The 27,153-nt window shown below is 40.2% G+C and overlaps 1 protein-coding gene across 2 annotated transcripts in view; it reads right to left on the bottom strand.

Annotated features, from left to right (window-relative positions):
• Nucleotides 1-2,339: 2,339 nt before the first annotated feature.
• ALKBH8 (alkB homolog 8, tRNA methyltransferase) overlaps nt 2,340-27,153 on the bottom strand; it is a 51,128-nt gene continuing 26,314 nt past the window's right edge. For both annotated transcript variants that reach the window (XM_050980963.1, XM_050980956.1), the window contains exons 9-13: nt 23,103-23,209; nt 19,919-20,073; nt 18,838-19,103; nt 10,959-11,108; nt 2,340-9,955 (exon numbers count right to left, since the gene is read on the bottom strand). In XM_050980963.1, the coding sequence (XP_050836920.1) occupies nt 9,386-9,955; nt 10,959-11,108; nt 18,838-19,103; nt 19,919-20,073; nt 23,103-23,209 (1,248 nt within the window). In that variant the 3' untranslated portion in view covers nt 2,340-9,385. The remainder of the gene's footprint in view (nt 9,956-10,958; nt 11,109-18,837; nt 19,104-19,918; nt 20,074-23,102; nt 23,210-27,153) is intronic.

The raw sequence follows: 27,153 nt of genomic DNA on the forward strand, positions 1-27,153 counted from the left end.
TCAATTGGAAAGGAGAGCTCAGCTTGCAATGAGAACAAATGAAGCGGCTGTTGTGGATCGAACAATGATTCACCCATTGTTCCATATTCAATAACAAATTGCGAGTTGTCTGCCCCTGAGCAATAGTTATTTTGTTAATTTCCTCAGGTTCTTTGAAAAGAGGTTATAATTGCGGCCGTAGTTCAGCAGACCAGGGGAGTGGGGTTTAGAAACATCCATTTTCAGTCTCCCCACCCAAGTTTCATTACTGTAATAAATTTAATCCTTCATCTGGGAATTCTCCAGTGGCAATTTAGCAGTTCTGGGTTAGTGGTTGGACTCAGTGATCTTGGATTAGAGGTCTTGTCCAACGTAAATGATTCTATTATTCTACTAATAAATGTTTTGTGAGGTTGCTGCTACACATGTGAAATAACTCATTCAGTTCATTTCTTGGAAAGTGTTTACATGCTTTGTTTGTTTGGCTTTTTTTCCTTTGAGAATTTGGAAACAGTTTTATCAGACAGGAAGGTCACAGTAGGGATAACACTCATCCTGTCTGTGATTTGCTGAGACTGGTAACACACCTTTGGGGAGAAATGACTACATCTTCTAGTGCCTGCTCATCTTGGAGAGGTCCAGAGCTGCTCTCGTTGGGGAGCTTCAGATCAGCTACTCTGAAAGTGAGACACAAATACTGACTCAAGATCATCTGACTGGGGCAGGGGATTAATGTCCTGGACATTAATCCCGTGCCCCAGCTAGATGATCTTGAGTCAGTATTTGTTTCTCACTTTCATTTATCAGTCCCTCTCCATCAGGCCAGTGCAATAGTAACTAAAATACTCTCAGACAGAATTTCAATGCAGTGCAATGGGTTGGTTTTAGTTTTAAGCGAGATTAAAACACATTTTTTGCTCTTAAAGGTAGGCCAGCTCCAGAGGCTGTGTTGTAGCCTAGTCCCCAGAGTATCAGCCCATTTGTTGCAAGAGCAGCAATACCTTAAAGTGATATTGGAGACATTGTACAGAGTAACCAAAGCATTTGGTGGCTCCTGAGACCTTGGGGTTGTCTTTGTTCTGTTCTCCTGCAGTGCTGTGGCTCAGTCCAACACATGCTCACATGGGCAGCACACAGCAAACTGAAGGGACTTGCAGAAACCATCCCAGCTGGACTGTACATGTGGAGTATTGCAGTCTCCTCCTTTCACCACAATATAGAGAATAAAAAAAGTTGGGAGCATGTCTTTTTCTTATGAAAAGGTGAACACTCGTGGGAAAAAAATTCTTGAGACCAGTGAGGTCTTGCTCCATGGAAATGGCTCCAAGGCACTACAGCGCCATGACAATCACTGTACAGAGAATTTGACTGCCACACAGAGTGTTCATAATTGTCTCTTTCAGCAGCAACTTGAACAATTTACTCCTCTCCAATTTTCACCCCATGATTCCTGAAATTTCTTTTCATTTTTCTTTGTGTTATACTACTCTGTTTAGAGGGAAGGGCAATTTCATATCCAATTCTTGTCTTAGCCCTTGACCCAGAAATAGCTGTAAATACTGAGTAACATGCCTGACATCCCAAGTCACTGTCTTTGTCACTGTTCTTGACAGGAAACCCTCTGACAAGTGCGACACTACCAGCTTGTCTTGCCACTCACCTCATTTTGAAGCACAAAGGCCCCTCCAGGCCCCTGCTGATGCTAACATACAGGCTACACTAAGCAAGCATATCTCAAAGCATATGCCACTATGCTGAATACCACCGAGCTGGAAAAGAGACCATAAGTGGGAGGACATTGGATTTTTTTAGTGTGATTTTTGGGCTCTTCTGTCCTAGAAGTTTCTGAATGGGAGAAACCATATGTCCCATAGTCAAGTTCCATTTAGTATTTCCCCATGATGTGGTTTCAAGCCCTCACCCTGCCTTTCAGAAGCATCTCAGGGAGCTGTTGACACAAGATATATAAACACATCCCTGCAGAGTGTCTTGCCAAGAGGGTGGATTCAGAAAGGGATTGGTCACACAGGAACGATGTCTTATTATGAAGTCTTTGTGCCTTGTAAAGCCAAGCACTTTTTATACAGGGAAGATGGGTAAGAAGTGATTTTTGACCCTATGTCTCCTTCTGCCTGTTCTCCCAAGGGGCTACTTGGCATGTCAGTCTGAACACGTGGATTGACTCAGACAGGATGAAACTGAGAGGATTATTTGGAAAGAACAAAGGTGAGGCAAGAACTCTGGCCATCCTTACAAACCTCCTACCAGGGATTTTGGAGTGATAAATCTAGCTGTGGCTTGCAAGCTGGTTCCATGTCTTTCAGGTTTTGTAACAAAAATGAGAGAATGGAAACAGCACCAAAGACTGCACAATTGTGTTTATTTAATTTGCAAGATATCAATAGAAAGAGATAAATCTCAGTGATTCCACTAATTTAAAGCATACAGATAAGCTACATCATCATAATCAGCATTTCTTCATTAAAAGGAATTGATGCAAATGTTTTTCACTCCAGAATACCTTCTAATTTACATCCTTGTCAGATACAGCCTGAGACCCAAGAAGGCCTGAGACCCAAGAGGAACGCACGATAATTTTTTTTTTTCTTTTTTAGTGTATTCTTAATACGCAACAGTTTGGCCAGAGGAAATGTATCCTCTCATTGTGGTAGCTTGGTGAGAAGCATTGATGAATTCTAGATGAAACCCCCTCTGAACCTTCCTCAGAATATGTGATGAAGTGAGGAAAGTAAGATGTGAAATGAGTACATGCAGCAGAAATCATTACAATGGCAATTAAAAAAAAAAAAAGAAAAAAAAAAAGGGAAGCATTTCTCAAAGAAACCAAGCTTCCTTGAAGGGCATAACCCCTTAACAAAATCATCACGTGGGAAATGCTAAGGACTGGTTCTTAGATAAATGAAAACCAGCATCAGGCTAGTTACCAGATGGGCTCCTTACTAAAGGGCTTTATGTCAAAATCTCCCAGCCTGAGATGCCTGTAAGAGGCCCAGAGATAAATAACTGAGGAGAGGATTTGAAAAGGAAATATAAAGTGTTAGGATTTTCAAGGACTCAAGCATGTCATTACTTATGAGTCAAGGAGTTATTTCTGTATTGGTAAATTAGGAAATATAACGTGGGTGAGAATTCAGAGGCCATGAGACCAGAGAGGAAATACATACATAAAGAAAGGTGAAAAGATGGGTGGCGCACAAAAACAAGTCCTCAGAAAGGGATGTTGTGCACAAAAAGTTGATTTGCAAAGGAAGAAACAGGCGGGGAAAACCCAGCAAAATTGTGTTAATAGATTTAGAGAGGACAGGAGAACGTGTAAAGACCATGTACTGTGCAAATCCCTTTTGGAAACTAAGCAAGAGGCAAGCAGAAAAAAAAAGAATGAACAACCTCTTCTCTGTTTCTTATTCTTGCCATCTTTAACTAGAAAAATAAGGCAGTGTGAATAGCTGGGGAGCTTTGAAATTGGAACTGAAGGCAGGATTTGCTTTCTAATAGCAGGAACGTGGGATTCACTGTAATTGTTCTAGCAGAGCTTCAGATATTGCCAGATTGTAACTTGAATTTTTGCCAAAGAGAGTTGCAACATACTGTAAAAGACTGTGCTTCCCTGAGACGAGTGCTTTAGCAGTTCCCTTGTTGCAATGTTATGCTTTGAATTCATCCAAGTGTATGAGGAACCTAACATTATGGACTGATGTGTGTTTGAGCAGTTGTATGTGATGAGAAACATGCTGCTTCATCTTCTGCTCTGCACAAGGCATCAAAGATGAAGTATCTGAGGAGACAGGATGGCTCAGCAATACACTATGAGGTACTTTCATTGTTAGTAATTTCTAAACTCTCTCTAGGCTTTAGAATCACAGTTTCAGTTTTGATCTAGAGTCTGAATAAGACATCACATGAAGAAGCACAAAATCATTTATAAAAATTAATTTATCATATTGATTTATTCTACTGACTTGTGCTTTGGTTCAATAGTTTTCCTTTTAATTAAATTTCAGTGGGGATGTAAGACAAAGACATAGCTAAAAATAAATACATCTATATAGTTGATTGTTGTGATTGAAGATTGGTTTTCTTTTTTTTTCTTTTTTCAGATAAAGGGCATCAGTTTTTAACAAAAGTAAGCTTGTCATCATGTTAAAGTAATAATACGGAGTGTTTCTGCATTGCAGGGAGAAAATTAATTACTCATATTGCACTGACATTTCTCTCCACCTTAGTTGCTTGTGAATTGGAAATTTCCTGCTACCACTTTCATAAAATCAAAGGAAAAAATACTGCTGTCATTGGGGTTGCTGTTTTGCAATGGTAAAGCATAGGCATAGCCTGCTTAAGGGGTAGAGAAGAGTTTCATGTCAGAGCATTCTCTTTGTGTCCCTGATCCAATTTAAAAACAGCTTACAATACTGACAAAGTTTCTGAGAATTTTACAGTATTTGCACACCAGTGGTGGCTTGCTGCAAGTGCAGAAATGTGACAGGAATACTGTACAAAATTATGTCAGCCAGATAAAAACAACCCAGGGTCTTGCTGTTGACCTGAGTTGTAGACTTCAACACAGGTGTCTTTCACAGTTCAGTGAGGTGGCTTGGCTGAGAAATTTGTGGATGAGAGCACCATCAGGCACAGGAACATGCTGTCTGCATTCAACAAGCAGCTCCATAGCAAATACCTGTTAAGGAGGCAGGTGAGAGAAGGAAAATATTTCTTTTGCAGTCACTTGAGATGTCAGGCATGGTCTTTCAGAAAGTTTAGGCAAAGCAATGCAATTCTAATTCTGCCCAAAGAGGACATATACTAGTTAAGGCAGAGCAAGTAATCTGCATAAAAAATTAGGGCCCAAATGCTGATGTTGTCAGTATAATCACTTCATATAAAGCACATTAGCACACCTAGAAGAGATTTGTAATAATGAATGAAATGTCCTTCCCTCTTTTCACCACAATAAATTATAGAAAACTATAGTGACACACAGAAAGTGATAATGACAAGAAATCCTTAATTGTAACAGCAAGAAGAATACACAAAACAAAGCACACTGGAGACAGTAGCTAATGATCTTCTTTAGTATTTTCATTTATCATTTCTTTATAATTTTCACTTTGCAAGTGGAAAATGTTTCTGTGATATTTACAGGTGTAATAGAACTGGAATTCTGAAACGAAAAGGTTTTTTTAGATTCTGGTAAACATTAAAATTTTTTAATGTGTGGGAAATGTTATCACTTTAAATCTCTCATAATTTAAGTGTTTGGGAAGGCTCCCCATCCACCTAGTACTGTTAGGGGAATAGTTTGCAAAACTCAGAACATTTGCTCTATGCAGTGACAGCTGCATGACATTTATTTCTGGCACACGGTTCCTCAAACGTGCCAACTGACGTTAATTTTATACAGAGAATGTCTGACATCTGTATTTGTACTTACATGATTAGAAGTTTCATATTCATAATGCTTCTGTGAGAGGAGAAGATTCCTAATCCTGGTATAAGAACAGGAAGCAGCTGCAGAAACATGTGATGTAGTGACCGTAATCCCTATTCCCCATCACTCTGTGTCACTGCAAGGAGTTGTTAGAGGATCAGAAATAAAATGAAGACCAGGAAGAAGGGAAAGGATGGAGAAAGGTGTTTTTAAGATTTAGTTTTACTTCTCCTTTTCCTACTCTGGCCCATGATGGTGATAGGCGAGTGATCTCTCCCCAATGATATCCCAACCCATGAGCCTTTCATTAAATTTTCTCTCCCCTGTCCAGCTGAGGAAGGGCATGATTGAGTGACTTTGGTGGGCACAGAGAGTACAAGAGTTCATCTTTTACTCATTGTGCCAAGGTCAGTCCTTCAAGCTCTCTTAAGAGAAGCTGTGATCCCCATTCAGCTTTTTGTGGCTCTCACTCAGCAAAGCAATGCAATCAGCATATTGTCCCTTGCCATCTGCTGTCCTACACTTCTCCCTGCTAAGCTTAAGTTGATCACTTCCTGGGAAATCCAGACCTCTCCGAGGTCTGAATGAGTTTTTGTCATGGATTTGGCTGCACCATGACATCAGTCTGAAGAACCTCTATGAAGTTAAAAAGAAGTCCTCCATATTTTGCAGGTTTCATTTTTTGCCTGCCCCAGAACAAGAAATCACTTCATCATGTCCTTTGCTTTAAGCCCAGGGATGCTCTGAAGCCCTTTTTTTTGTCAGGGCAGGACAGTGCAACACAAAATCTCTAATATTTAAACCCAACTGCTGACTTGGAAGAGTTTCATCTCATTACTACTTCCAGGAGGTAAAAACAGGCTAGTAAGTACTGCAGAGGGCAGCTGTGGTTGCACGTTAATTCTGTGTTGGAAATCTCTGCAATACATTTTGTTAACACCTACCTGCCCCTCCTCCCTTGTCATTTTCTCCTTCACCACTTCATTCTTCTTGGAGCATCTGAAGAGACTCTCTGACTTTAACCAAAGAAATATTTCATAACATTTCCTGGCCTCAGAGGATTTCAGAGTACTTTTAACTTTTCTACTGTCTTTGAAGAGATAGCATGCCCTGGGACCGTCCTCTGGCTCACAGCCCTCTGAAATGCCAGGAAAAGCCTCTTTGGTAAGGAATTATGTTCAACCCAGTGTGCGTGTACAAGCAGCGTTGCCCAAGCTGGTGCTCCCCATGCCAGAACCTCCTTCAAGAAACAGGACCCACTGGAACTCACCAACATCAGGCTGCCTAGGAAAGGGAGAGCAACACTTTCTGCTCTGAGCCAGCATGAAATGAATGGAAAAAGCTGCTGTGACTCAGCTGAAAGGAATACCTTGCAGGAAGACTGATGGCCTTCAAAAGACTGACAATAAAATCTGACTCTCCTCTCAGACATCCCAGGTGCTTCACTGCAGACCTGGTGAGAAGGAATGTGACCTATTCATTCATATTGCAGTCAATAAATGATGTTAATCAGCCCAGAAGGCAAGAAATGCTAAGTGTGACACAAGACATTGCCTAATGCTGCCTCTGCCAAGGAAACAGAGGGAAAACAGAAAAGCTCTACAGGAGCCACAGGGCCTGCAAAAAATAGATCAGTGTTACATAAAGTCCACATTCAAGTATTCTGGTTTTGTCTACTTGATGCATTTGAGCCCCAGGTCAGAACAGTGCTTAACCCTGTGTCCAGTCAGAGCCAGCAGTGAATTTGGAGGCAGGACCTCTGAGCTATCCTCAGTCAGAACAAGGGCACATTGACTAATCGAGCACAACTGCAGACCTGATTCATAATTTGTCACACAAGGTCATGATATGGCAGCACTTCAGAAGAACTTTCAAGGAGTAATTGTTCCTTGCCAAAACACTGCATATTCTTAAAAAAAAATGCAGCTACAGGCAATGTACAAACCCAACAGCAGCTGCAGTGTGCTCAGCAGGAGTCCAGGCACCAGCAAACACAGGTTCAGAGCTTCAGAGATGTGTCCTCCTCCTTTATTCTACATGAATGCAATCCACATAATCCGAAATAATAGGGAGCCCAGGTTAGTTAGTCACTGCACAGACACCCAGCAGAGGCTCTCCCTGCCCCTTCTCACCAGTGACACACTGACATCATGTAGCACTGGTTAGGTTTGATGCCACAGCCCATCTGGGAAAGGGGTGAGCTCCTGCACCCAAACACGGTGTCCCAGTACTAAAGCCAGCTCCGGCCTTGATGCAAGACATGTTTCCAGCTACGTGATATTCATTGAATGTGTGCAGATCAGCCCCTGAGCATGCCGAAGAGGGCTCATTGCTACAGATATGCTTCCTTTGTTAGCCAAAGGAAAGGAATCAGTTAGGACAAGGCTGCTGCTACACGGACAGCATGTGCAGCTGAGGAATGAGACGTTCTTTCCCAAGGCTCTTTGGAAGCAGACAGCACGCAAAGCACAGGCCAGGTGAATTGTGGTGGCAGCAAGCTCCTCTCATACTACTCTCGCTCCCCTTGGATTTTCTCCATTACAAGATGGGAGCCTAGGAGAAATGGTGACTGTGAGCAGGCTGCCAGCACAGCAGCCTTTAACCTGCACATGGGAGGCAAGCAGGAGTAAGCCAAGCTGTCCTCGAGCTGTCCTCGAAGTCTCCTCATGATTTAGGATGGACACCTTGGTTTGTATGCCATTATTTACAGCAGCACGACCTGCCAATACCATAGAGCTTGCTACAACTACAGGTGATCAATCAATGTAACAGCATAGCTTAGCAGCACTGGTTTCCAGAGGCACCAACAGCCATTCATCCTACATAAGCCAGCCCATTATTTTAGTTTCAGAAATGCATTCCAGTTGTCACACTCCTTTGGTAGCACAAGAGTTGTAGCAAATAAATTGCAGTAGTCTTTGATGGCCACAGCCAAAAGAGCTGCTCTGAGTCAGCCAGCCCAGCATCAGTTCCCCTCTACACCAGTCCTTTGCTCTTCTGAAGTGTATTAAATAAAACCTGCTCCACTGCCAACATTTAGGGGTTGAAAATACCTACTAGAAAACCTGCACCAATATTGCCTTCACATAAATATTTTTCCCTTTTCCCCCAGGGGGATCTCAGAGTCACCCCACCCCCACAGCTCCTGGTGCTACAGGCACAGAGACGCACACTCGTAGGAATGCAGGTGTGTAGCAGAGCTGGTCTGGCTGTTCCACTGGCCTGGAACTCACACCTCACAGGGGCTTTCACACAACACTACAATGAAGAGCTACAGAAATCTGGGGATGGACAGAATGAATTGTGAGTACTTGAGAGTCAAGGAAGAGAAAAATGTCTGTGTTATTGCCAATATCTTTTCAGTTCCCTTTGAGGAAATCACTATTACCACAACCAAGAGAGTAAATTCCAAACTGAAAGAGATCTGTCACCACTCATGGACACCAAAACAGGCAAGACCAAACTTGAGTTTGACCCTTCAGCTTAACTGCTTCATATGCCATTCACTCCCTCCTCCCTCATCCACAATTTTACACAGCATACAGTAGCTCTGGCTTTCCTGCCCAGAGCTCCATTCCAATTAGCTGTGGACTGCAGGGAAAGCACTGCAGCTACATCAATATAAAATGGTGTAAGAGAAGGGAGAACCAGGCCCTCTGTCTTTAAAAGCTCAGCACTGGTCTTAGTGATTTGTATGGGCAGTATTTTCCCACGTAATCCTCTTCACTGTAATTCAGAGCAGTAAAGCAAACACTGCAGAGGTAGTAGCTGAGTTTGGCCATTGTTTTGTTAATATATGCACACAGTGCTAGCCACTGTTATTAACTCAATGCACAGTCTTTATTCTGCTATTTTAAAAGTTGCAATAGCTGCAGCCTGCATTAAAAATACCTTTCACAAAATACCTTTCACTGTAAAAAACAAAGAAAACTCTACAGACAGTAGAGGAAGCATCACAGGCTACAACTTTTCTAGAATCACACACCAGTTTCCCTGATCATAGTAACTCTTTTGAACCCTCACACAATCCAGGGATCTGCACACTGCTTCCAGTTCCCCTTCACAGAACACATGGTAATAGCGGTGGAAAACAGGGCTGAGTTCTTGCAATTCTTTGGAGCCACTTGGAACTGACATTGTATCAACATTTTCCTCCTTCTTTTTAGTGCCACCTTTCAGGTGCCAGGGAACCAGCAAATCTTGAGAGTGAAAGGAGGTTCTGTTTGTGTGAACAGGCAGTCTGAAGTCTGCTACTGGCTTGGCACCACAGCTTTCATCCTTCAAGTCATTAAGGAGTTGGTCAGACCATGCTGAGTCTTGGCTGTTGTTATCAGGCCCTTGGTCACTAAATGGTCTCTGGGCTGTGCCAGTATTCATTTCTTTGTCTTTGTTTTTATTATCATTCTTTTCCTTAAGGTATTTAGACTTCTGGTTTTTGTATTCTTGTTCCATTGCCCAGACGTAAATGAGAGCTGTTCCACCAGGTCTTAGAAGCCGAGCTAGTTCCCGGATAGTAGCCAGTCTCCGCTCCTGGGAAGGAAAAACCAAAGTGTGGAGCTGCTACATAAACAGGAAATCAGGAGAATGGAATGGCAGCAATTTCTCCTTACCCAAGATACAATAAAACTTGAAAAGAAGGTGTGTTTCCCCACTATTTATTTTCATTCATAATATAGCCCATCACTGTGTGCAAGCCAAGACATTTTCCTAAACACAATTTCTTCATCAAGACATCATTCGTGTCAAGCACTGGAACAGGCTGTGCAGGACAGCGGTGGATTCACCATCCCTGGAGGTATTTAACCACACTACCCTGTAGATGTGGCTCTCAGGGACATGGTTTAGTGGTGAACTTGGCAGTGCTTGGTTAACAGTGGGACTTGATGATCTTAAAGGTCTTTTCCAGACTCAATGATTCTCTGACCACACAAAGATATGTCAGCCTTCTCCAAAACATAGTTCCTTCTACATTTTTTTTACTGGATTTGGAAACATTCACTGCATTTATGGTATGGAAAGGTCTGTGGGGCCTTTCCTAAGATGATCAAGAAACTTGTTACCATGGCCCAGTTTCTGCCAGAAGAACCTTACCCAGTCCAGAGATACAGCAGACTGGTGAGCAGTCTCCCTTTTGTTTGGAGATGTACAACCAACGCACAGATTAAAAAACCCAAAATCACAAGATCTGCTCAAGAGCCCAATATCTGACCCAGGAAACAACAGATGTCTTGACTCCCAAAGCAGAGCCCCCTTCTCCAATGTCGTTAATTACAAGCACACAAGAATGAAACCCAAACAGAGGACCAAAGCTTCAGGCAGAGCAAGGACACCTGAGAAGCAGGAGGAAAACATGAACAGAAAGTCTAAGAAGCCCCAGCAGCACAACAGCTTAATGCTGCTCTGACAACTGCTTATGCCAAATGCAAACCTTGGATTTCTTCCCATTTTGTTCTTGCCTTTGCTTGTATTGCAGTATTAGCAGCTCTGCATAGCACCCCAACAGTACAGTGGAGCAGAGAGAGGAGTGACTTACTGCTGTGGAGAAGTGGTGGATTACAGCAATAGAGATGCAGGCATCGCAAGAACCACTGCGGATTGGCACTGACAGGGCATCACAGACAAACGCCTGGAAATGTTTTTCTCCACAAATATCCACCAGGTTTTTGCTGCGATCACAGCCAACCTAGAACAGAAAATGTTTCATTAAGCTTTTTATGAGAGGATAATTATACTACTGGAATATGATTTTCATTTGATGCTTACAGTAATAGAGTCATCACAGTCTCCTACTGAGGGAACACAGTTTAAAATCAAAACAAGAGCAAATGTGAGAAAATAGTCCTAAGAGGAGTATATCGTTCCCAGGCACAGACAAAAAGAAAACAACCCTGACGCGGACTTAAAACAAAGATGAAAGACTGGATATTAGCTCATTATAGCACCCTCATTTTGAGGCAACTTAAGACAGACCAGGCTTCAACCTAACTTTACTTCAAAATTCATTCAAGGTGTCTTGAAATGAGCAAAATAAGATGTGACCTAACCTCAGTATTTTCATTTCAACTGCCATTTTTAACTTGACAACACTTGAAGCACCCAAATAGTTAACTCACAAAAGCTGATCTACAAGTGTAAACAATTATCCAGTGACTTTGGTGGTATAACTCAAGTATGGCATACAGCTTCACTCATCACCCAGGTTTTGTCATTTCAGTGTGAGGAAGTGCTCAGATAGCTTTCTCTTACCCCTCATTATGATGATCCACAAAAAATTTAAGCTCAACATAATTTTACAAGGTTCTGTACAGTCCAGTGAAGTGACCCCTAGAACCATTTCTGAATACCTAATAAAACATTAATTTTTTTCCCCTTTTAAACCCAGCAGTCAGCCCGCTACACCTGCCCAGTGTCCACATCAAAGGCAGTAAGACAAAACTTACCATCTTTGAAAAATCAGCATCTAGAAGTGTTTTTTACATGCCTGCATAAAAACAATAAATCTAAATTGATCAAGACACCGTCTGAAAGAAATAGTGAGGCATGTGCCCCCCTTGTTTTCATGTCTGCCATGCATACTGAATATGCAAACCAAAGCCCTGCTACCAGCTTGTATACCAAACTCTGCATGTATGAGAATAATAAATTTATTTGTTTTCAATGACTAGCAACAAGTAGATAGCAGAGAACAGGTTCAGAATCCTAAATAATTACTGTTGACAGTGTTTATTGCATTTGACACCGAAAGAATACTAAACCGTCTTTGACGCAGGAAGAATAGCAAACAACTCACCCTGCTTAATCAACCCAGAAGAGACAACAGTACCACTAAAATTAAAAACCTCTTTTGCAATGATTAATGAAAATATATTTATTTTCCATCATAATTTTTCATTTTATCTGTTCAAGTCCTTTTATCTTTCAACCTACCACCACCGTTTTGAAGAAAACCAGAATTCTGCTCCAGTCTTATTTCCTGAAAGCTTACCAGTGAGCTGCCTTCTACTCAGGTCCCTGACTTTTGATGAAACAGTTGTGAAAATGCCAACCTGACAATACAAGATAAACCTCCACAAAAAACTATGAATATTATCCTGCCAATTAGCAATAAACAGACCTGAAAAGATCAATCCTAACATCGCTTTCTTCACACTCATTCCTTGGTCTCTCGCATTTACTGAAGCACTGAGTGAATTGTGTTGTTTATGAATAAAAAAAAGGAAACCCTTGCTTACTTGAATGCAAACAAACCCCCATCATTTTACACTGGCAGCCAACTGAAGTGTCTTTAAATTACTCTGACAACTTGCATGTTAGTGATTGCACACCTCATTACTGGTACCTTTAACTACTTCTGCAATTAAGACATTGGCTTGCAGTACTTAATAATAAAACTCGAAGGACCAAATTCACTGCTAGCAGAAAGAGGAAGAAGAAAACTTGGAGCTTCCACTGACAGCAAGCTTTCCCAGAAAGAATTGCTCTGGACCTCCACATCTAGAGTGAAAATGGGCTGGATAATGGAACACAATCCCCTGTTCCCAAAATGACCTTGAAAAGGACTACAATGTATGTTGATGAAATCCAACGAACTGAGAATGAGAACAAAGGCATGACTGCCAGATTGCAAAGTCCTCATTTGCATCTAAATTATAGCAAATATTATGAGGTCAGGTTTACTTGTATTGACATACTTTCTAAAGCAAATGTACATCCAAAGCAAAAAGATGCTGTTTCACAGTGAAAATGGGAGACCTTGAAACAGAACACTTTGAACACACAGCTGCTCTAAAATAGGTGTACCAGGCTAAAATTTTACATGGTTTTAAATGTAAACAGGACAATAGGTGCTATGTATATATGCATTAATGGTGAGCACAAAGAATCATCACAGATGCCTGGCATTGAAACTAAGTAACTTTAGCATCTTTGCTAGAACTATCTCTAGGTGATATTTCAAAATAATTATAATCACCGCATTCTTGCATCTTCTGACTTACAAGAAACATGCATTCATTAAAAACCAAAATACATTTGTTTCAGTCACTTATAAAAACAATAAGGTAGCAAAAAGCTACCTTAAATTAGTCTATCTGTGGTTTTATGAGTACAGACAACATTTACAGCAAGGGGCACAGATCCCAAACTCAACTTCTCCCAATTCTATTACAAACTGATTTTTAAATTTTAAAGCATGAAGAAGCTTTGATTTGATGAAATTTCATCTACAGAAGAGTTCAAAGGACTGTTTTAACTGAGAACAGGTTTCTCTCTCTCTAATTAAATATATAATCAAAACATTTAAAACTTATCTCAAAATATAGCTGGAAAGCTTTAATTTTTGCCAGTTCATATCTCTATTTTCAATGCTCAGGTCAGGATATTTACTGTCTTTGCTAGCTTCTCTTCCAGAAGGGTGGAGAAAGGCAGATGAATTAATATTAGTCCAGCATCCAAACCCAGAAGAATCTAGTACATCTCTTGGTGATTCAAGCTATATGTATATGTTTTTAGGCTTTCTATTTCTTATCATCTATGATTCTTCTCAATTATTTCTTATACCTCAGCTTTCCAAATCAAATTCCTTGCTCAAACTCCACAATTTCTCATATATATCTCAAATAGCATGGCTGATTATTGAGCTGAGTCTACCTCAGCAAGTCCACCTCTCAGCAAGTCATTCCACACTTTTCAATATTCCCATAAAATGAGGCTGGCTTCTCAGGCTTCTCAGATTTTGCTCCAGACATCAATTTCGACATCCCTGCCTTTTGGGAAGTACCTCTAGCCATGTCTTCACCACTTTGTGTGATGTAAACAATGGCTCACAGGAGTTCAAGAGTGGTCACTGACAGTTACTGTGACTGAATCCACTTGGATTTCAGGCACTGATTTTCAGTGTATAGGGATAAATATTAACTGCATCCAACTCTTACCTGAAGACAGGAAATCTGTATTAGCATGGAGGACTCTAAGTCTGTAACTAGAACTCCAACAAACACAAAACTTAGGAAAGGGGGAAAGGTATGTCATCATTCTGGCATACCACACCCTGTCTGGGCACACTGGATAATGCAAACCTTTAGACAATCAAAGAATAGGCAAAGATAAAGGAGGAGAAAGGAGGGAGAAACAAATATAATGCCTATAACTTGTCTGAGCATTCAGCAACTCTGTAATGACTTCCTGGAAATGGATAACATAGGCATTTATGCCATCCTGCTCTTTCATGTTCCCAGGCACTTTCACCTCCACCTTTACAGCAAGGAGTAGATAAAGTAGATTTTATAAAATCTTTTCAATGCAGTGGTTTTGTATAGATCACTGGGGGAAAAAGACACTAATAAATAGTTTGTAGTTATGCTGCAAATCTGCAAAACATAAACCCTCTTGCATGCTGAAAAAAAAGATAAATAAAGACAGGTTGAGGTTACCCACCACTACGTGTTTTCTTTCTACGTTACCTCATTATAACTAACTCAGCCTGGTAGACTTAGCTCATTTAAGGATCTGGGAACCTGATTTATTCAGCACATTACAGAGCAATGAACAAAACGACATCTAATTCTGAAATCCAGCCACCAAATGGAATTATGTCGCTCTCCAGAGAGACACGCCTCAGCTATAACTAACAGCATGAGAAGCTCAAAAACCAAATTACATTCCAGCAAACAACTCATCTGAGTCAGGCTTTCAGCATTCCTTTCATGTAGTGTTTTGTTTTTCCATTGCAGGTAGACAGGGTATCTCTGAAAGCAAAGTGCTGTGCCTAAGATCTGGAGTTCATTTCTCAGTAACAGAACAACAGAACCAAGTTGAGCAATTCAGCTTTCATGCTAGTTTTGTGCTGCTCTTGCCCCCAGTTCCTTCTGAGCTCTCTTCCCAAATCTCTCACTCATTTAATGACTCTTATTCACTGAGAGAAAAGAGCAGGAAAGGTTCATCTTTCTCACCCTTCAATTGATAAGATATGGTGAACTTACTCCAGGTATAGATTCACTAATTGGTTTTGTCCCTCCTGCTTTTACCCACTACTAAAAAGTCCTTGGGAGAGGAATCTATTCCAAATCTGTACAAACCCTGTGCAACTAAAAGCCACCCAACTTTATGCAACTATACCACAGAAAATTTTCACTCTCTCTCCTCCCCACACCCTGGAAAAATCAAATTTTTATATAGTTCTAGTAGATCTCAGTTTGGGACAGTAATACAGAAAACAGAGGTCCACATCTCAGAGCAAAAGTCTTGTGAAATATAAACTGTGTTACCAATTACCTCTGAATGACACACACAAAAGAAATATGAAAATCTGTATTAAAACAAATCATTCTGGTTCCTCTATTGGCATATTTTTTTCCTAAGTACTCTGTCAAGCAGAGTAATTTCTTTATACAAAAACAAAACATATCTACCCAATGGCATTTTCAGTTATTTGCCACTGAATTTCCTACCAATTTATAAATTCAATTAAAAATGTAAACCACAAATTTGAAAGCCTTCAATGACTTTTCATTCATGCTGTACTCCTGTGAAGATTTTGAATGTTCCTGCAGAGACTTACACATCACCACACCTACCTGAACACTGGATACAAGGAGACAAAGCTAAAGTGCATAGAAATTAATGAGATTACTGCAATAACATCAATGAAACCCTTGTGGTAATCAGCGGAATGGCTAAGGCTGAAACACATTGTTCTATAAAAAGAAAAGTTCTGCTCACAGAAAATACTAATAAGCTTGAAAGCACCTAAATAAAATCTGTTAAACTAATTCCCCCAAATGAGACTGGGTGAGGAGAGAATTGTGGAAAAACAACACTGAACCATGTCTCTTTTTTGCTGTCATTTAAACAATAAAAAGTGGGTGAGACAGAAAAAGTAATCTGCAACTGTTAAATTCAACATTTCTCCAGCCTTTGTGCTAGCTACATCAGACATGGATTCCATCTCCAGCTGATACATCCTTAATCTGAATTTGTCATGGAATTGCTGCTCTCTCACTGTGTCAGAATAATGCAGCCATTACAGCAGTGTCACTTTTGCTGAGCACAGATGGACTCATGCATTTCATTGTCAAATGGGATACTCAAGTAGGTAAGGCCACATTTAATCATCCAGGGAAACTGAAGCAACTACAATAGCACAGGCCACAGTGGAGATGTTTTCAGACAGTAACTGAAGAGTAAAACATCAAGAGAGCTACCTTAGCTGTGATCTACCATTAGCACTGCTGCTTAAAGCATAAAAGCATATTGCTTGCCTTCAGGAAAAGCTTGCCTCAGGTTTTCAGTACATCTGAGTCAAAACACCCCAAGCTGCAGAGCTGTGCCAACAGTGCCATACCCAATCCCCACACAACTCCTAATTTCACAGCACTGCTTTATTGCTTCTTTCCCAACAGGACCTGGGCTAAGAGCTCCATTACACTGTGCACAAAAAAAGAGATGTAGAATTTACAAAGTTTATGCCTGGATTTTATGCTTTCAACTAAACAGGAGTAAATGAGGAAGAAAACTGATGCCCTGCATATAGAGTTGATTCCTTTTATCCCCATAATGCAGCTGATACATAAAAATTCTGTAATCCCTCACCCTCAGCTCCATGACTAAAACATTGTAGATGGAACAGCACTTGAGATACCTTGTCAAAAGTTTAAAAACACCTGTAAATACAATATACACAGGGTTTTCTTTAACCCCACTTTGGCTGCTACAGAAAAAAAATCTGGTAGAAAGAAGGAGTCAAATCCATCCTTCTGAGGCTCTGTGCTGACTTGCAGATGAAAACAACGAAATGCAAAGTCTAGAGTCTATCTCCATCTAAGAACCACTAGTTGTCATCACTGGAAAATAAAATGTCAAGGGAGGCCAGCTGAATGAAGCAATTCCCAGATTCTATTTTTCAACTGTTTCAACTGCTTCTTTAATAGTTTCCTCCCTTTCATTGTTATTTTTCATGTTTTTTATTTCTCCTGCCAACAGATATGAAATTAGGTAACTCCAAAAGTAACAGAGGAGAGGAGCTGACTTTCCTTTTACTGCCAGCCAATATGTGAGCTTTCCTTTCCTTAGCTGGTCAGCTGTGGGCTCCAGAAAACAGACTGATGCTGGCAATTTCTGAATACAGTATCTTGCATTAATTTAACTTTAAAAGTCTACCACAAACCTCCACAACTGCAATTTACCAGATCCATTCTAGGACCAGTCGACCTTCAGGATACTTTGATAAATGTTTCTCCTCTCTAGTTAGGCTTGCTGATTTTTCTCACAGCAGTCAGGACTGAAGGACAAAAAGACTGAAATATAGTGAAATTAATAAATGGGCTTCAACAGTTAGGCATGAAGATGCCTACTTATTAATTGGTTGATGCTGTTCTAGCTCATAAGAACAGTAAGGGAGATAATTTACTAACACAAACAGCATTGTAAATAACAACTTATCTTTTTTAGCTGAATATAAATAACAGGACAGACTCCTGAAAAAGACAAACAACTCCAAGTTTTATTATCAGTAATAAATGCCTTGCCCTAATATAGAAATTTCCAAGTCTGATGGATTTCAGAGTGTTACACAGTACAAACATGTGAAAGAATCAGACAATCCTGGAACAGGAGAGAGCAGATACCGGAACACACACTTCTCTGAGATTTCTCTTGGGTTAAAACAATGGCAAGTTTGACTCTTTTTTTATTTCCCCCAAAAAGGTATTTTAAATATCTGCAATGAAAGCTATATTTTAGTTCATATGTGTACATATTTCATCTCTCCCTGACAGGAAGGGAGAGATGTAAAACTTAAGTACAGACTGTGAGACAGTGAAAGAGAGAAAATGAGCAAGAATTATGTCAGAACTGTCTAAAAGAGAAGAAAAGGGAGTGAAAGGCCAGAAATCTGTACCAAAGTTGAGATCTCCCTGTGAATTTTATGTTGGCATATTTACTGGGCCTGTGCAAAGAGCCAGAGGTAGAACAGCCAAACATGACATCATTCACAAATGAGACATGTCAACAGGCCACAGGCAACTGAAGAGGTCATGAAAAATAGCATTGCCCATGGAGATTTCACCCACTCACCAAACAAATGAAAATTTCATTGGAAGCATTCAAATTGCCCAGCTCTTTAATAAATTTATTCAACACCAATGACAAGAAAGGCTAAACCATCCATTACAATTTTTCAATCTGCTGCATCCATTACTATTTTTCTTAACATATTTTGAATTACCTAGCAGAAGAAAAAGGTAAAGCACATAATGAATACAGGTGGAAACTTAAGACAATTGGTACTTGATCTTGGATCAGGAAATTGCTTTGTGTTCCCAGCATTCTTCCAATGCCAGCCTGAACCTCCAGCAAGCGCATGACAGAATAAACACCAGAACCAGTGAAAACAAATGATAGGAGCTACTACTTACCATGTACAAATCCTCATTGATGCCAAGGTACTTCCCATTGCCACAACCAATATCAGCCACTATTGACCCTGTTGGCAGGGACCTGAGAAACTCTACAATTTGGGGCCATGGGCTATGCCTGGTACTGCTGAAGTGTGTGGCAATCTCTTCATACACCTTGTGTACATATTCTTGCTCCAGCTTTGAGGCCTCCATCTCATTCTGGGGAAATGAAGGTTGCACCGGTCTCTGCTGTCCTTTCTGGCTGTCACAGACAGATGGGTAAACTAGATACAGCAACAGATACAACATATTAATTTTAAGTAATTCCTCATTGATTAAGGATATTTAGTAAAATTAAAAGTGAAATATAAAAATGCAAAAATTGCTTCAATTCTCCTTTATCTTTTAAAAACTGAAACACAGGTCAAACTACAGAAGTGTCTGATGACCTGAAAATAAGTAAACCAGCCCACATGTACCAGAGGCTGTTTGCTGTGGTCATTAATCTGCTATGTTAATGATGTTTATGCTCTCAAAACTGAGACAGTGCCCCCAGTGCCAAAGACCATGACATCATTACAATTTAGCCTCTGAAATTCTGTTTTAAGGGCATAAATGGACTTCAGCTCCACGTAATCATTGAGCCACCTGTCTATTATTATTTCTACTGCCCTAAGGCATTTCACATGGCTCTGTAACAGCAGATATGACTACTTCTCCTCCTCTAATGTACCTATTTTCTCAAAGTTAGAGGCGCCCTCAAAAAAAAATAAAATATCAAAACTGAGGAAAAAAATTGAAGAATAGAAGTTATTTCTGTTTTGTTACATTATAAGCACTCGAAATGCCAATGACACACAAGACTGCAGATTACTTGCCTGGCTCTGGAGCTAGCCAAATGTCTTCCTGTGTAGAGAAATTCCAGCAACCACATAAATGCAACCAATTCAAGCCATACAGCATGGTATGAACCATCCAGGAACAGCTATGATAACTGCCAAAGCTACTCAATGGAATCAAATTATTTTCTCAAAGGAAAAAAGCTACCTAATGGTGATAAATATAAATTTTGACTTGAAGCTTGCCTCGAGACACTTACTGCAATTGCAAGGGCTCCTCCTCACTTTCCTGAATGTAAATGATGTCCTTGTTTCCCTTCGATTTAATGTTAAATCTCCAACATCAGCAGTGATTGTTCTAGCTTTTTGTTCAAGTTCTGATGCTTGAACAACATCATATTTTCTGGGTGTGATCCTAAAATGAAGCAGCACAAAATAAAGGAATAATTCAATTTGCATCAGAAAAAAACCACAATCCATGTTACAATCCATCCTTTGTAAGAAGGCAATCCCTACACTGAGAGAAATATGATTACAACATCCTATTTAACATATTTCTGCCTCTCAGTTTTCAACTTATTCAATTTCAGAGAGAAAAGAGATGACACATAAACTAATGAAGTGTTGTTTAATTGCATGTAATTACATTTCCCTTTTCTCCCTCCCTTTTCTTCCATTAAGTTTGATTGTCTAGTACTTTTTTATACATATTTTTTTAAAATATATTTATTTTTGTCCTGGGTTTTGCTGGGATAGATTTACTTTTCTTCTAAGCATCTGTGCTAACAGCAGCAGTGTTGTGTTTTGGATTTAGTCCAAGAATAATGTTGGTGACACACTGATGTTGCAGTTGTTTTTCAGTAATGCTTACTCTAAGTGAGTTTTTCAGTTTCTCATGCTCTGCCAGTGAGGAGGGGCACGAAAAGCTGGGAGAGAGCATGGCCAAGACAGCTGACCCAAACTGGCCAGAGGGATATTTCATACCAGAGAGCATCCTGCTCAGTGTATGAACTGGGAGATGATCTAGGCATCAGTCACTGGGTGGTGAACAACTGCATTGTGCAACACTTGTCTCTCCTGGGTTTTGTTCCTCTCTCACATTTCCTTTAATTACTATTATGAGGACTTCCCAATGTCAAAAATAAAATGCTGCACTCCTTCTTGTTTGGCACAGAGTGGTTTTACTATTGCAGTGCCAAGAATACAGTTTTTCCAAGTTATCCAACCAAATATGTAAAACATCACTAATGAAGTTCATCAGAAAAGTCAGAATTTCACGTTTACCTATGAGTCAAAACAAGAATACATCTTTTGTCCTCCTTGATGACACTGCATAAGCTTATTTCGAAACCATGTGTTTCCCTTTTACATAGAAATGAACAAAAATGCTTTTCCTGTGCATTTTGTTAATGGGGTCAAAATGAAGTCTCCAATTCCTTCGCAGCCAAGTATACACACTGAAAATACGTCCAGATTAATTTCAAAACCAACACTTGTGCTTTTATAATTTGATTTCTGAGGTGTAGATAAAAGGCCTCACAAATGTTATTAAATATATTTTGACATTATGTATGCAAGTGAATTAGTTACAACTTCTTGCTGTGTTATTTTAATTTTGATTACAATACCAAATTCCAGCAGCATCACGCAAAGCTTACTCCAACTGAGTATCTTGACCCACTACTGCTTTTAAAAACATATAGAAGAAATATATTTAGGAAAGGTGGACAAGAACCAGCATGGGAACCATTTGTACATGAGTAGAAAGGTCTGGGATCTTCATTTTCCATGTAGTTTATTCATTGGTTCTTGAAGGACAACCATCACTTGAAGGTACAAGGGAGTTGTAATAGACAGATTTTAATAGACAGATACACATTTTAATAGACAGATACACTATTCCAACTTCAATGGCTGCTGGCCAGTACTCTAAGTGCCTAGCATGTATCCTTCTGCCTCCTGGGAATGTGGCTGCCCAGGGCTGGCTCGGAAGGAGCAGAGCTGGTAGCCCTGGAGAAAGCTGAGGCCTCAGAAAGGGCAAGCCCTCCTTTCCCTGGGAGCTGTGTTTAAATGGAGGCTGTCCCCCTGGCCCTTGTTCCAGTTACAGCCTGAGATGCATGCCCAGCCCTGTCTGTGCACAGCCACTACCCTGACCCTGGGCTGGTGTTCCAAACTGGCCTCAGCACGGCCCATGGAGCAGCCTGATGCCTGGGGTTGGGGACTGCCCACCAGCTTCCCTGGCTAGCAATGTCACTGACACGGAAACTGCACTGCGTTCTCAGAGCTGTATGTGGCCTTTCCAAAAGACAGCTGATGGTATTAGACAGGACAGCATAAGGAGCTTACAATGCTGGTATCTGTATTCAGTCCTGTATATCAAACAACAAGGGAGTTCACTGCCCTGGGCTTCTATACTGAGGCATATCAGAAGTACCAACTGCTTTATACAACTTCATTTAATTTAATGAGGGAATATACAGACGGTATTAGAGCTCTCTAAAATTAACAATGTACAGGTTATCAGGGATTTCATAGTCACCTGTTTTCATAATAAATATTAACCAGCAAAATTAAAAGGCAGAAAATTTTCTGCCAATAAAAGGATTTGATGTTTAATTGACAGAGAATGTAATTAGTATCTCCAATTGACTGCTGAATCAGTGATGGCTTGGGTCAAACAAAGGAAGAAATGCTTACTATGGGCATTTCTGTCCAATACAGGGTTGCCATACACTCCTGAAATTCATTACTCTCACACTCAGAGCTCAGCAAGGTTTTAGCCTTTTTGCCAATTTCAGCGCTCCAATTTTAAGTATCTCCCAGTGGTGCATGATTTAAAAAGCATGTATTTAAATTCTACAATAAGCACAGCCTCAAGACATATTTCAAGAAATACCCTTAGCAGCATCTCAAAACTGCTCAACGCAGTCTTATCAGTAGCTAACGTGCCCCTAAAGCAGCTGGGAACAACTCAGGAAGACTCCCCTCTGCCAACCTCAGGATCTCAGTGTAGGGGAAGTCAATCTTTTAAACTCTCAAGCCCCTCTCTCAAGCCTTTGGCATATGTAATCCAATGGGAAAAGTTGTGGGCTGAAAAGAGAGAAAGGGAATGGTGACACTAATTGCACTACAATCAATTCTTTGCCAGCTCAGAGTCATTGAGAACTTCCACAGTGCAGATGTGAGAGTGATTTCCGACTGAAACTTCACTTACGACAGCAGCAGGAAACTACACCTCAGGGACTGGCAATCAGCTCCCTAAATCCCCAAGTTTTTCAATTTAACCTAAGCAGCATCTGAGCAGAGGAGGGAATTTGGATATTAATTATAAAACTTGACTTGATTTCTTTCAGGCAATTTTAAACACAGAATGTCTTTTAAAAAGCAAACAAACAACATTTATTATTCCTTTGCTATCAGCAATGCAAGGACTCTTACACATACCCGTGTGTCCACAGGTATCTGGATTCTCCAGTCATCACCAATAAACTGCATCGGGGCAACATAATTGCCACTGTATGACCATCAGGGTGTTTGAAATCCATCACAATCTAAAAAGAAAGAAAACCAGTCACCATGAAGGAGCATGACTTATAGAGCTTCATATACAAGACAGGTATTCTCAAGTACTAGCTTTGTTTGTTTCTCTAATGCATTCAACTAAATATTGCTATGAAACAGCTACATATTTCCTAGGAATGCAAAAACCTCCAGGTCCCCTGTCCTAAAACTCCCTCCCTTTCAGCACGATGTTCAAATCTCAGGCAGTCACAAATATATGTATATAGAGATTATTAAAATTACATTATAATTTCTTTTCACAATAAACACTTGGTAAGAACAGTAGCACTGTTCAATCTCTGTGTACCTGTGAGACAGGAAAAGACTGCTATCCAACAACTAAAGGCAGTTGCATGAGAGGAAGAAAGGGCTCATTTGCTGTATCTCAAGCATCTGAAAAGTTAAGTACCTGGACTAAGGCCATCAGCTACTGTCTTTTTGTGATGTCTATACAGAGAGACAAGTTTCTCCACAGGGTTATTCATCCTAGTGTAAAATGTAGAGCTAAGTGATGTAGAATGACCCCATACCCTCTGGAATTGCCTATCCGCTCACAGTGGATGAGCTGAGACAATTAGCTCAGTAGATACATAACAAGCAGATAAGCAGTATTAGGTGAGAGAAATAATTTCAAACCTGCCCACATTCTTGGGGATTTGAAGCACAACAAGCACATCCCAAGATCCTGCCTAACATGCCAACCACCAGACCATCCTTCTATTATCTGTCATCTGGCTTCCAGCCATGGCAATATACTGAGGTAACGCTTTCAGCTTTATTCCAATTTCACAGCCCAGATGGCAGTGGTACATTTTGCTTCTGCTTGGGCTAGGAATGTTATCCTTTTACATTTCCCAAATGAGAGAAACTCTTGCTGTGGAAAATAAGGAGCAGGTCATTTAAGCAAGCCAAATGAGTTACAGAAGACTTACTGAAAAGGAAAAGTGGTCAAAACCTATTCAAGTCAGCAGTTCCTGGTACACTGGAGAATTAGCACCATGAAAATGCTGCCATCTGATTTGTAACCTATTAAGTATACAATTTAAAAGCAGACTTACTCCAGCATGCCAGATTGAAACAAATTAGGCAGTTCTCCTTCTGCGTACAGATGTGTTTCACAAAGAAAAACAGTGGTGCAACAATCAGTCATTCAGCACAAAAAACCAGCAAGACAGAGACTGAATAAGCAAGACTCTTAAACACTACAAATTGCCACTAACAAAAATTACTATTTAATGTTGTGCACACTGAAGCAAAGCACAGTGGCATTCACATTTTTAGGAAAAAAATTATTTATGCTCTACTAACACTCAGAGTGACACAGATTCTCCTGCTGGGCTGTCTAAGGCAAAAAGTGACAAGGGTGACAAACAGTGGGGTTGAAAGGGGTAGAGAGATATCAGGGAAGAGTAATAAAGCACAACTTTAAGCTCTGATGAATGATCATGAAACATTTCAACAGCTGCACAGATAGATGAATGGCAGCCACTCGCTACTGTACTCCTTCCTTTGGACTTTGCAATTTCTTCTAGGAAACCTCAAAGAAGCATGGGGTGAGAAAGGAGAAAATACAGTGGACTTCAAAAATCTGATGGGGATGCTGTCCTGTAAAGCACAATAGCAGCAAGTCTCTACAAAAAGATGCAGCTATCTGGTAAGGCAAATAAATCAGAAGATAACTAATCAGGACCAGCAAGAAGTAAAGAAAGAAAAAGCATGAAAAGAGAAGATATGGGGAATGAAGTGGTAGGATGAAATGGGTGAGATGATACCTCAGTCTGTCTTATGCCTCTCTGGCTCACTGCTGCTGGGGACAGGAGTGAGGGAACAAGATAGAGTCCAGGTTCTTCAGCAGTATAGCATAATAAACTGAACACAAGAATGTCTAGATTCCTTCCTGGAAGGAATGCCATTACCCTACTGGTCCTCTTTCTGAGTCAGTAGTAACTACAAAGCTCTATTCTTGAAGATGAAATTAAAAGACTGTACTTTATCCATTAATCAGTGAGGAGACCTTTAATGGGTCCCCTGCATTTCCACTTCCCATCTCCCTCCAGGGCCCAAGAGGACCTTGTTCCCTTTCACTTCAGCATGCCAGGCTGGTGACTCCATACGAAGTAATGGGAAACAACAGTATCTCCAGCTCGCTGCCTTCTCTGCTGTTTTACCTCATTCATCTCCAATTCCTTTTCCCCCACCATCTGTGTGGCACCAGAGTCTCTTCACAGGAGATGCTCCTCAAACCCTGTCCTGTAAACTGTGCATCCAAAACAACAGAGGTTCAGAGTGCTCTAGAGGCAGGTGACACGTTTGAAATGAGAGGCCACAAAACTATCCCCAGCAGCTGGATTTTCAGGCAGAAATGGCAGTAAAATAAAGAAGAGCATGCTCTCCTGGCTGAATTTCAATTACACTAACCCAACAAGAAATACATGAAACAAAATTTCTGATGGTGCAGAGGCTGAAAAGCAAGAATTTTTCTTGGTGACATCTAGTCCTCACCATAACAGAATCCCAGCTCTGTTCCTGCTTTTCTGGGAAGGGAAAGCTTCTCTACTATAATGTCACTTTGTGTAGCTGCTCCCCATCTAACTGAATTTCATCCTTATGAGAAGCTGTGATGATTTGGGAAGGAAAATATAAATAAAGGATTAATTTACTTGCAAATGAACAATGACAAAAAGTAATCAGCAGTAATTAAGAGTCAAAAATCCAAATCCAAAACTGACTTTTCTTATGAAGGAGATTGAGGTCCTAAGCTAGAATATATTAAGGTTTTGCACTGATCTATTACCAACAAATTTTACATTGGAATTGAGACAGAGAATAAAATCTAAGTAACACCTGAAGAAAATTATTATAATTCCTATGCTTCATTCCTTTACCTAGATTAATTGCACCTAAACGCTTAAAAAACTAAGCAGGAGTACTTCTTCTATCCTTTGTTTACAGCACAATAAAGAACATTCAACCCAGAAGGATTTCTGAAGAACCCTATTCTTATCTCTGGCAAGCCTGCTACTGACTGAAGTAGATAACATTCCCACACTCCTCTATGTGTCTTTATCCTGGCAGAGCATTCTCAATTGTCACTGTCAAACACACACACACACACACAGAAGATTAACGCATTTGCTCCTCTTTTTAATTTACTAAGGACTTACAATCAATAAAGCAACTTTGCCACTGCTGAATCAATCTGCTTCATGACAGCTTTGCTCTACAGGAGCTACTTCCAATTATTATTTTTGTTTTTACCTATCTTCTTTTTTCTCTTAGATGACAGAGTCAATAAAGATCAAATTTATAGCTAGCTCATGGTGTATCATCCAAGGATTACAATCAAAAAATAAAAACAGTGGATGCTCTATAAGTTTTACCATTTTTCCTTCTACTATGGAAAAATTGAGTCTCTGAATATAGCAAAAAAAAATTAAAAGAAACAAACAGCTAATATCTTCTTGTGGTTGTAAATAACTTGTCATGATGCCAAGTTATTTAAGAGAGAATGTTAATGACAAGGGAGCACATGAACCAGCAGACAGCTTTCAAGGATGGCTAAACATCAAAGCAAAGAGACATGCACATCATGAACAACACTGTTCCTTGTGGCATAAAGTATGGCAAAGTGCAAAAATCAGAAAATAATCCAACATAAGAAGGGAACAAAGTATCTTTTTCTTAACACCTCAGGGTGCAGAAGTCTGTGCCACCTTTCAGTGCAGTGGCACTGTACTTCATGAAAGAGTAGGAGGATGAAGGTGAATGACTGATCTATCAAACAAGCAAACATTCAAAGGGCAAACAGAAATAATGTAACAGAGCTGTAAAGACAATGCCAATAAGAAATTCACAGCTACAGTGGGGATTGACAATTATTTTTCTAAGCTTTGTCTCTGATGCAATTTGTATTTGATAATAATAGACTACCTTA

The sequence above is a fragment of the Serinus canaria genome, chromosome 1, assembly GCF_022539315.1.
Source record: "Serinus canaria isolate serCan28SL12 chromosome 1, serCan2020, whole genome shotgun sequence".
Classification (NCBI taxonomy): Eukaryota; Metazoa; Chordata; class Aves; order Passeriformes; family Fringillidae; genus Serinus; species Serinus canaria.